Source organism: Aythya ferina (assembly GCF_964211825.1).
Source record: "Aythya ferina genome assembly, chromosome: 3".
Classification (NCBI taxonomy): Eukaryota; Metazoa; Chordata; class Aves; order Anseriformes; family Anatidae; genus Aythya; species Aythya ferina.
The window spans coordinates 15,444,858-15,457,088 of record NC_140298.1 but is presented as its reverse complement, the minus strand read 5'-3'; the positions used below and the strand labels follow the sequence as shown (position 1 = coordinate 15,457,088).

General features: G+C 36.2%; 1 protein-coding gene across 29 annotated transcripts in view; it reads right to left on the bottom strand.

Annotated features, from left to right (window-relative positions):
* Nucleotides 1-12,231, bottom strand: part of NRXN1 (neurexin 1) — a 723,656-nt gene that overhangs the window by 352,896 nt on the left and 358,529 nt on the right. For 19 of the 29 annotated variants that reach the window (XM_084513053.1, XM_084513055.1, XM_084513029.1 and 16 more), the window contains one exon: nt 7,015-7,134. In XM_084513053.1, the coding sequence (XP_084369179.1) occupies nt 7,015-7,134 (120 nt within the window). Of the gene's footprint in view, nt 1-7,014; nt 7,135-8,136; nt 8,164-12,231 lie in introns of all 29 variants that reach the window. The other 10 variants (XM_084513032.1, XM_084513021.1, XM_084513050.1 and 7 more) reach the window with 1 other exon arrangement.

Here is a 12,231-nt window from a genome sequence, read left to right as displayed (position 1 = left end):
CCTTCTATTCCTACATCCAGATCATTTATAAAAATATTGAAAAGTACCGGCCCTAAAATGGAGCCTTGAGGGACCCCACTGGTGACCGCCCGCCAGCCTGACGCAGCCCCATTTACCATAACCCTTTGGGCCCTGCCCGTTAGCCAATTGCTCACCCATCGTATGATGTTTATATTTAGCTGTATGGTGGACATTTTGTCCAGTAGGATCCTATGGGAAACCGTGTCAAAAGCCTTGCTGAAGTCCAAAAAAATCACATCAGCTGGTTTCCCTTAGTCCACCATACAGGTGATCTTATCATAAAAGGAAATCAGGTTAGTTAGGCAGGACCTACCCTTCACAAACCCATGCTGGCTGTATATTTTATTTTATTTATTTTATTTTATTTTTTTTTTTTAAGTTTCATTACTCACAGCGGTTGAAAATGTCAAATTCCTAGTCAGAAGAGACTTCATGGTGAAGTTCTAACTCTTCAGAAATAGATTTTAATGGAAGTGTTGACACAGTGTTAGCTATACCATCACAAATACAACACCAATACATTATTCCCTTATGGTAACAGACAGTGTTGACATTGCCCTGTAATTTGGCACAGAACATTTCTATAGTAATGTAATGTGACAATGTTATTATGTCTGCTATTTTTCATGCCATAATAGCAGTATTTGTTTCCACAAACATGGCATTACGTTCACTAATATGGTTATACGTAAAGACTGTGTGAGTAAAACACACATGTGAACTTGGAGACAGCAGACAATCTCTTATAGGTTTTGTTTTGCCAGAATCATATTCAACCCCACTTTTATGAAAAAGCTGAATACTCTGGGAGGACAGCTCTTGTCTAATAACCTGCTATTAAAAATATTTATAACATTTATGATGCACTTTCTCAGAGGAGTTGCACGCGGTCATCCATTTGTAAGAACAGTCATTAATCTTCCTTTTAGTACAGTTTTCTACATAATGCTATCTTGTAAGAAGATCTGCTACTGGCCTCCTTTGCACTTACAACACTTCTGTCTATCACATCTAAAGAACACTGTTGCTCCAAACCTCTAACTGTCATGTCAAATCAAAAGAAAAAATGATAATCAACATGACATCTTGGGATCAAAACTTACCCTGCCTTGTGTCTCTTTCAGTACTTAAGAAATGACATCACACAGAATGTTTCTACCTGCGTCACCATAAAGGCTTACAGTCTACAGGCACTCTGCATTCACTGTAGTGAAGTACTGAGAATTAAAAGCAATAGAAACTTTTCTGGATTAAACTGTGTCCATTCCCAAATACAGCTGTAAAGCTATAATCTTACCCTTGCTAGCCCAGGTCATTTTCTGCAGGAGTAAATGCCATGAACTTCTCCTCTCTAGCTGACACACAGACAACACTTTTGGATTGGAAAAAAAAAAATAAACAACCTAGTTCACATACAGCATATTTTGAGTGAACTTTTAAGTCTTAATTTTAAGCTTGGCACATTTTCACTTAGAATAGTGAGCAGCAGCAGAATAATAATTCGCTGTTGTAGACCAGATTAAAGATACTTCTTACACTCTATATCAATAAAATATATTATAACAATTTTCAAGTAATTATTTATTTTATTATTTCCTCCAAACTTCAAAAAGAAAGATGAGAATGATACATATGAAACACTTACGTTGTGACAGCCCAGGAACGATATGCTTGTCAAACCTTTGTGCACTGCAGTTGCTCTCAGAAACATGCTGAAAGTCTCAGCTTACCTCAGGAAGTAAATTTAAGCATGTTTATGCAAATTGAAGACAATGAAAAACTGGGAGGAGTGGCTGATAGACCAGGTGCATGTGCTTCCATTCAGAGGGACACCAACAGGCTGGAGAGGTGAGCTAACGGGAAACACATGAAACAACCAAAAATGCCAAGTCCTTGCAGGAAAGGATCTGTGTGTTCTAGTGGATACCAAGTTGAACATGAGTCAGCAAGATTCCCTTGCAGCAAAGAAGGCCAACAGCCTCCTGTGATGGATGAGGAAGAATGTTTTCAGGAGGGATAGGCAGTGTGGACAAGGCAACAGAGATAACATTGAGACAACATGGGTCTGTTACTTGATGAGGATGGTCACCTCATAAATAGACAAAGCAGAGACATTTGATGCCTTCCTTACCAGTGTTTAACACCAATGATGTGCCCTGGGAGCATTACAGCCCTGAGTAGCAGGAAGGTAATTGTAGAAACAATGACCTCCCAGCTAACTGTGAGGTTGTACATGAATTGTTGTGCAACCTGGATGCACACAGGTCTGTGGATTGCACATAAGTCTATGGAGGATTCATCCCAGGGTGCTGAGATGGTTGATGTCATTGTGAGACCTCTCTCAATTATTTTTCAACAGTCTTGGGAATATGAAGAGGTCCCAGGTGACTGGGTGATCATAAATGTTGTCCCAGTTTTCAAGAAGGGCAAGAAAGAAGACTCTGGTAATTACAGGGCTATTGGTCTCTCTTCAGTGCCTGGCAAATTTATGGAGAAGATTATTCTGGGAGTTATTGAAAAACACTTGGAAGACAGTTCAGTCATAATTCACAGAGAACCACGGGTTCTTGAAGGAAAAGTCCTGTTTAACTAAATTTCCCTTAATGTCTAGCTGACCAAGAGAAGCCTGCTGATGTAATCTTTTTGGATCTCAGCAGTTTTCAATACTGTTTCTCACAGTATCCTTTTGGACAAAACATCCAGCATACAGTTAGATAATAGGATGCGTGATCAATAATCGGATGGGTGATCAATCAGCTGATCGGTAAAGCCCAAATAGTTATAATAAATGGAGTTACATCAGGCTTGTGTCCAGTCACTAGTGGGGTTCCTCAGGACTCCATTTTAGGGCCAGTTCTCTAATGTTTTTACAGATGACCTGGACGCAGGCCTTGAATGAATACTAAGCAATTTTGCAGATGATACTAAGTTAAGAGGCACTGTTGACTCCCTCATGGGTAGAGAGGCCTTGCACAGAGATCTTTACAAAATAGAGGGCTGGGCATTCACCAACCATGTGAAATTTAACAAGAACAAGTAACCAATTCTGCACCTTGGGCAGGGCAAGCCTGACTGTATCTACAGAGCGGGGGATGAGAGGCTGAAAAGCAGCCCCATGGAAAGGGTGGTGGTTCTGGTTGACAGCAAGTTGAATGTGAGCCAGTTGAATGTGCCCTGGCAGACAAAAGGGCCAACCATACCTTGGGGTGCATCAAGCATAGCATTGCTAGCTGGTAGAGGGAAGGGATTGTCCCATTCTGCTTTGTGCTGGTGCAGCCTCACCTTGAGTATTGTGTCCAGTTCTGGGCACCACACCACAATACAGAGTGTCCAAAGGAGGGAAAAAAAAATTGTGAAAGGTTCAGAGGGGAAGATGAAGAACAGCTGAGGTATCAACTTGCTTTGTTGATGGCAGAGAAGAGGAGACTGAGAGGAGACCTCATGATGATCTATAGCTTCCACATGAGGAGAGTGGAGGGGCAGGTGCTGATCCTCTTCTCTCTAGTGACAGTGATAGGACCTGAAGGAATGGCATGAAGTTGTGTCAAGAGAGGTTCAGACTGGATATTAGGAAAAGGTTCTTCACCAAGAGGTTGGTCAGAACAGATTCCCCAGGGCAACAAGCCTGCCAGAGTTCAGGAAGTGTTCGGACAGTACTCTCAGACATATGGTTTAATTTTTACATAGCCCTGTGTGAAGCCAGGAGTTGGACTCAATGATCCTTGTGGGTCCCTTCCACCTCAGGATATTCTATGATTCTGTGATTTATAGATACCTGATGGGTGGTAGTAAAGAAGACAGAGCCAGGCTGTTCTCTTTGATGGTGAAAGTGACAGGACAAGAGGCAAAGGTCACAAACTGAAGTACATGAAATCTCATTTTATATATAAGCAACAGTTTTCTACTGTGTGGGTGCCTGAGCACTGGCACAGGTTGTCCAGAGAGGTTGTGAAGATGCATCCTCAGAGATACTAAAAACCCAGATGGACACAACCCTGAACACCCTGCTCCAGCTGACCCTGCTCTGTGCAGAAGGGCTAAACTATACTATCTCCACAGGTTCCCTTTTCTTTCAGCCATTTTGTCACTCTGAAATTTCTACTCTAATACATTCACTAAGAACTGGTGGAACAAAATAGCGGGGAGGAATGGTGGATTAACACTGGATGAAGACCAAACTCCCACCCAAATGCTTGCTCATTCCCCTTGCTCTGATGGTGGTGTTGCCTCTGCTGTTTCTCTTTTCATTCTCTCCTCCTGTCCAGTGTTTTTGCCCATTCTATCTATGTTTTCCCAGAGGTGCCATAGTGTGGCTGAGGTGCTGGGCTGTGCCTTGTGGTGAGTCTGCTGGAAGTGGCTGGAACCGGCTGGAACCAGCCATGTCTGGCAGGGGGCAGGCCCAACCTTTCCTGATAGAGTCACCTGCTGCCAGCATCCAGACATGGACACTCGATACAGGAGGATGCAATTCTCCATAAGCCAGTTACATTTTAACTATTTCTTTTATGGTATGTGACACTTATTTTTAAATGGTCAATTTTTCTTCTGTTAAAACAAAATCAACACCTATAATATTTTGATGTTACTAATAGTCCATTTTACATAAGCCTAAAAATATAAATTGGTACAAACAAATGTAAAGGCAGTCTGTCTATGTAAGAATACTGTATTGCTGTAACAATACTGGGTTAGGTTTCAGTGTCTGTCAATTAACGTTGCTCCATGCATGATTGGCAATGGAATTGTGTCACTGCTGAGGAACATCCTTCAATTGTTCACAAGGGGCTGTGTTTTTCAGCAGCAAGCAGGTACTACTACTCCAGACCTGTCACTGAAAACACCTCACTGGACGCAAAAGGAATTGGGCTTACTTGAGTGCTGTAAAACTTTAGCCTGTGTTTTGTAGCCTATGCAATTTGCTAAAAACTGTAGTAACACTTCATCATTGCTCTTTCCATTGTACTCTTCCCAAACAAAGCAGAGAGTAGTCTAGGAACATACATATGACATTGAGATTATAAAAACATATTTTTTCTTCATTTTCCTCCCTGTATATATATATATAATTACAAAAAAAATCTCTCATTAGATTTGCTTGGTAGACTTTTGGAATGTAAACTAATCTAAGGAGCCAAGATAAAGCAGAAGATAGATGAATTACAGTTACCAGACCCTGCATCCATATCTAGGATAATGGATCTAGGATGCACAAAGCATCCATATCTAGAATAAATTTATATTTCATGTTTGTGACAGAACATTACAAAATTACTTTGGGGGAAACAAAAAGTAACCTTTTTTTTTTTTTCTTTTGCAGTCATGTGCTAAAGATACTCCTCTACCAGCATCAAAAATAGTATACTGAAAGTTATCTGATAGTGTATAGTGTCATCCACATTACTGTATGAATGAGCCTTCACTGACAGGTGAATATTTATCTTTCTTATGTAAGTTCTTAAATTTCTTGAAAAAAAAAAAATAATAATTACACAGTATTCCAGGTTCAGACATCAGTTACTATTAACACAAACTTATAAACAGAGTTTTGCATTGCTAGATGTGAAATATACAATTTCTTATTCATAGCTTTTAGTTACTTTTGAAAGAAATCAGAGGTCACAAAAAAAAACAGAAATAATGACATTTAAAAAATAGAAGCACAATTTTTCTACTGTATTAGATAGGACACTAAAATCTTTATAAATACATGCTTAGAAGTATAACTAATTATATTATTGGAAGTGCAAACCCAATAAACACAAAACTTTGGTCAAATTTTCTAAAGTTTTTTCATTTATAAAGAAACAGATTATCAATTATAAATATAGATTTTATCAATTATAAATATAGATTTTCAATCATAAAGAAACAGAGTGACATGTCTTTCCTGTAGTTTTTAAAAGGTGATCAAGAGTAGAAAAGTGGAACTTGCATGAGAATCATTTTTTTTTTTCAGCTTTTGCATGTAGCTAATTTTTTAGCCTTTTATTGGATATAATTTGAGCCAAAATCTCATGAGATGTTAGCTATTTTCTTATTTAAGAGTTTGACCACAAAGATGCACCTTGCTGGAGACTGGAGAATCAGAACAAGACACAGAAATGCAAAATGCTTGAATAGATAGTTATACAAACACTTCCTATCATCAGACATTCATTTGGAGACATGTATACAAATAAAAATGCCTACACTTAAAGACATTCCCTTTTCATATGGATACAAATACATGTAGCATAAGGATATTTCAAATGACCTGCATTAAAAAGAAAAATCATTAGTTTTCTTTAACTAGTTACCATGGACCATCATGGCTCTTGCATTATTGCTCCACTTTCAGCTCTGCATAATTCTATTTTGATCAGTAAAACTAGATTGGAATAAAACTAGATTATGACATTGGTGAATCAGGACCTTATTTATGACACATTTAAGATTTTCCTGAAAGACCAGATGGTTGGTGTACATTATGTAGTTTTATTGAGATGAAATTTAAAAGAACTAAAATACTCAGCATGCTTTTATTATTGGAATGCTTAGTGTGTCACCTAAAGAAATCAACAAAGGGAGATAATAAGCCTTGTCAACTGTTTCACAGTAATTACAGCCCTCATGATATAATTCAAGAAAATTGCAATATAGCTTAAGATAATAAAAAGTTGTTTTTTTTGTTTGTTTGTTTTCAGTCAGAAAATAAAATATATTTGTAACGTTTATGCAAGAAAGGGCTTATTTCAAAAAGGTAACCATCAGTATATTAGACACACAATCAAGTATAATAAAACCAAATTCTGTCAGTGTTCCATACAGAACATTGCCCAAATTTTAAACTGTATATTTTAGCTATGTTCTTCACACAAGCCTTACAGATTTTCACAAGGTTTGCCAGTCCATTTAAACATCATATATTAAAGTATTATAAAGCTAAAGACACTTCCTTCAAATATTGCCTTAGAGCTCTAGAGCTTTCAGATCAGCACATTTTAGTGTACTTACGGTCATTGCATAATGGTCCGCTAAAGGAGGTCATGCTACAATCACAGCTGAATCCATCCCACTGCTGCAAGCACACTCCCTGGTTTGCACATGAATCCTCTTGGCATGTTGTGCTTGGGCCTGATGAGAACATACAAAAAAGGACTTGCACTTTGCCTTCCAAATAAATGTATTTCTCACTGGATCACATTAACTAGTTGCCAACATCTCAAATCAAATGAGCAAAGAGTTACCAAGGAAAACACACATAAACTTGCTGTTTTGTGTTTTTTGTTTCTTTGTTTGTTTTTGTAGCAGCATGTAATATTAAAAGGACGTTTTTGCTTTAGTTCTATGACTTATATGTCATAAACACATAAAAATGCAAGAACTGAAGCAGCTATATTCCAGGTACAGTGGGGATGTTAGCTTTATTGCGAGTTCTTTGTCATTCTCATCTCAGACCATTAACTGGCTAAACGTTTTCTAAAAACTTCAGTATTATTTTTCCTGTAAATACATTTCAACCAGCAAAGTCAGATGCCAGAGAAAGCAAAGTTCTGGGAGATGAAACTAAAGATTCAAACATAAGGTAAACCCAAACCAAACCAAAACAAGAAATTAATAAAATGAAGCTATGTTATACAGTGCTTTCAATCCCAGATATTGTTTTAAATTATTTAGGTCTGAAATAAAGAGAAGTTTGGCATTCTTTGGCATGAATGTTGGCAAGTACTGATTCACATGCTTCAGGGATCCCATGCAGATTCCTTTTTGTAAAGGGAAATGAAGAAAATCAGATTACTAATGAACTGGCATGCCGAAATGTGATATACACATGAAAAACAAACTACTCTATTTCTAGAGAATCATAACTAGACTACGGAAATATAAAGAAATTTTTAAAAGTATGATCAAAGCACTAAAGCAGTCACTATACAAAACATATTCAAGACTGAAAGCCTTTATGCAAACTATGCTGGAAAATGAAGGTTCATGTAGCACATTGTTTTAGAGGTGTGAAAGACACAATCTGAAATAAAATAACACACTTTAGTTCTGAAATGTACAGAGCATTTATTGCAGTAATCCAACTGTGCATTGGGGGTTTCAGTCTTGTTGAATACACACAGGGCTATCTACCTTGCAAATCAGCTTTCATCAATGCAACTTTGTCAGCAAAATAAAAAAGCAAAATATATTAAATGTTAGTAAGCAATATTGAAATGGCAGCAAACACAGAAAAAACATTCAGAATAAAGTGCATGCTGCTGTTAAAGAGAGAAAGAAATGCCATATAATGCAAACAAATTAATGCTAATAGCCATAAATCTTCAGGCAAGCCAAAATAAGAAAGCAGTAATTTGCCAGTATTTTACTACAAATATAATGGTTAATTGAGCTGATGACATGTAATGAAGGAAAATTAAAAGTTTTTTTTTTCCTTTTTTTTTTTTTTTTCTCTCCTTGGATAGATATGAATGCATTAGCAGAATAAATGCATGGCTGAATCCTGACTAGCCATTTGTCATATTGAGATACACCAAATTCAAGAATAATTAGCACTGTCATCCTCTCTGGTCTTTCTTTGTCTAGCCCTTTCTTCATGAATGGTGAATGAAAACTGAAATACAGATTATGAACTACTGGTTTCTGTATGCTCACACATACATATCACACTGACTCTTGACATTACAATGAAAAATTTGGTTCTGGGATTATAAAATACTCCTACATTGTTTTGGGGAAGATACATCTATATCTATTTGAAACTCCTACTTCCAGTTACAGATGATGAGGCAAAACTGTCCCAAATATCATATCAATCTCCTAAATCATTCTGAAGAAAGATATCCACTTAACCCTTCTTTCATATTACAGCTTCTTCAAAGATCTCAGTGCGGAATTTTCATTTGTTTTGACATTATTTTAGAAAAATCCAAACCTGTGTGGCTTAAGTCAGCTCAATGGCCACTTGCTTTAAATGAGGCCCTGCTTGAGCGCACCACTGAACCAGGACTTTAACAGCCACCACTGTGATTAAGATTGGACAGCATATGCAGCATTACTTTTCAGGCAAAACTACTTTGTTATATTTTTCTGCTTTTCAAATAGCAATAACAGTATCCATAACACATTGGCTGCAGTATGCAGTCATAAGATGGTGACTTCCCTTTCTTAGGAGTTTTGAGCCCAGAATTTTAAACATTTGGGCATTACATCACCCTTTCCTGAGCTGGGGATTATAATGACAGAATCCCATAGCTGACAAGACACTTACATTTTTTTCTCACCAGATTCTGCTACTCGGAAACTTTACAAAGATGAAGTGAAAATATCTGTAGGTGTTTAAAATGTTATATATTCATGCATTTATTTACACTTTAGTTATGCAATGTTAAGTTTCCTCATCATTTCAAAAGTAGAGCAAAAGTCACAAGGACTTAAAAGTATAAAAACTGCAGGACCCTGCAGACACATTGAAAGTGCATGTTAAAATATATGTATATGGAAAAAATACAGGTAAGATTTTGGTAAAAAGCAGGGTATCCTGCTTTTTAAAAATGGTTTTCTTAGCATTTTTGGTTTACTTATAGTGGTCATTATTCAAAAATTGCCATCATGACTGGTTTTAATGTAATATTTTTTTAATTTTTATTATTTTTTAATTACAGGAAGCTTTAAAAAAAAGGAATGGAAAAGGACATTCTAACGTTTACGGTACTATAATATTTATCATAACAAGTTTATATATTTATATATATATGTTACAAAACTAAACTATTTAGTAAATATTTTAATACACTCTTCTCAAGCACTCACCTTTTGATTCACATTCTATTTAAATATTCTAATTTATTCAGTCTTCACTGCAGACTTTTTAATTGACTGAATTTCGTCTCTCATTTACATTTGTCTAACGCGAGGGCTTACAAGCTGTACGTATTACACACAAAAAAAATATTTTAGGTAGCATGTACAATCTTTTCCTATATATCACAAAAATACATTCCACATCTCACTACCAAGAATCTACATATATGTTAAGAACTACTATGAACCTTTTAAATGTTCATTTAAGACATATTATATATGCACAAACATCCAAACAGTGCATTATTTTCCCAATATTTTAAAAATGTTCTTATATAATTCAGTATTTTCTATAATTCTGCTTTCCTTATAGTGTAAAGTACAATGGAGCTGACTACAGGAAAACAGGGCTGACATATCCTGGCTTTGGGGTTTACTGTTAACAATTCAAAGAGCTAGTTAGCATATTTCTAGTTGTTGGTTTCTACCTATTCTATCCATTGAAAATGTGTCAACAAGGTGAATTCAGCCACATTTAAATTACGTTCAACACTCAATGACAGAGAACAGATATCTATCTGTCTGTGGCCGAAATTTTGAAATGTAACCCTTACAACTTGCCAACAAAACCCTGTGTGTGGGCCTGCAAAAATATCCCAAAGAAAGAATTTTTAACATGCATTTATATTAGTAAAGTTATTGACAAATATGTCTTTGAAGAAGAATGCCATTATAGATAAAATTAATTAGTAATACATCATGGCATCAAGCTTGACAGAAGAAAGATAAAGGCCTTTTAGCTTTTTTTTTTTTTTTTTTTTTTTTTTTTTTTTTTACAATGGAGAGGTGTGGAATTCAATCTCTTGTGAGTCTGAAGAGCATCAAATCTAAGTGTCTCTCTTCTCAGTCTGAAGTATTAACAAAGTGCACCCTGTCTATGGGATGAGGGTTAGAGTTAGGTGATTTTTAGGTCCCCTTCAGTCTAATCTAATCTATGGTTTTATGATCCTATGACAAATACCCTAGTACAGTCAGCTGTCTTTTGGATTGAGAGTGATGGCTTATGCTTATTTTTGGAAATTATTTCTGCTACTCTGTGTGTCCTTAGATCTTTGGACTCAACAACTCAGAACTTACAGACTACACATCCCATTGCAGCGTGAGATGCAAAACTGCTCAGCTCTAAGGATGGAGATAGTCTTGTATGTACACAGCAGCACAACTCTTGAGGCATATAACAGATTTCTAGGAGACAGCTAAATTTGCAGGTGACTTTAATAGTATTTTAGGTGTCAGAATATTTTCTATATATCTGATCCACGGTCTTCAGACAAGAGACCAACACACAGGTCAGACAGGGGAAGACATGAAGTAAACGAGTAAAGTGGAAGGGTTGCAAGTTGTTAAAAGTTGTTTAAACAGAAAGGTTGGAAGAGGTTATTTCACTCAATGCTACTGAAGATTTTTTTCTGTGGGAAAAACTTTTGACAGGGCAGATCTCTGAGAGGCAGTTGGCTCATCTGGTTTAACCATTCTGTTTGTATAAGATAATTTTGGTGTCAGAAAAAGCTCCACCAAAGAGAACAATATTTGTACTGATTTTATTAAATGCTTGGTAGCTTTATTAAATTCACTGATAGCTGAGTTGTGCCACTGCTTTAAAAGGTGAGCTTCATTCTAGGCCTATGGCAATATTTCTTTGAACTACATAAAACTCATTTAGAAAATCACATTATTTCAAAAGAAGCTATGAAATTCATAATGGATTTAAAGTGTACTTTGACTCTTTAAAGGGATGGTACAGGCATGGAACTTAACTCACATCATTCAGAAAGTAGAATCTAATTTTCCAAACTCAGTGCAAACTGATTTATACATATTTTTCAATTGCTGATAGAAATACAGACACTAAAGATGCAGAAAAATAAGTTATGAAATGTGCATATATCTATGTTCTATCAATAGAACTTATACTGGTAACTAAGGGTAACAAGTAAAGAATGAGCAAGTTCCACCTTTACAAACTAACTGTAGGGACAGCAGAAGGTAAAATTTATCTGCCAGAAACTTTTGTCTGGTAAAGCTTGAGGAAATCTCACCCAGCTCTGTTTGGACAGTCTAAAATGTCTGTTTATAAACTTAATCAACTTGACACCAAAATCATCAAGATTCTAAATTCAAATTCTACTATATCATTTACATATTTTCTGTCCAAAGATGGGCACCTGAGAGAGGAGGAAATGTGTAAAAATAATGAACAGACACACAAAATTCAGAATTATGTGAATAAAATACCTATGTGGGGACAGAGAATTGATATAAATTATTTCATAAAGAAAAGTAAAATAATGTGGAATTAAAAGACAAGATGAAAAGTTGATTGATTGATATCCCTAGTTTACAAATACACCTCTTCTAATTCTG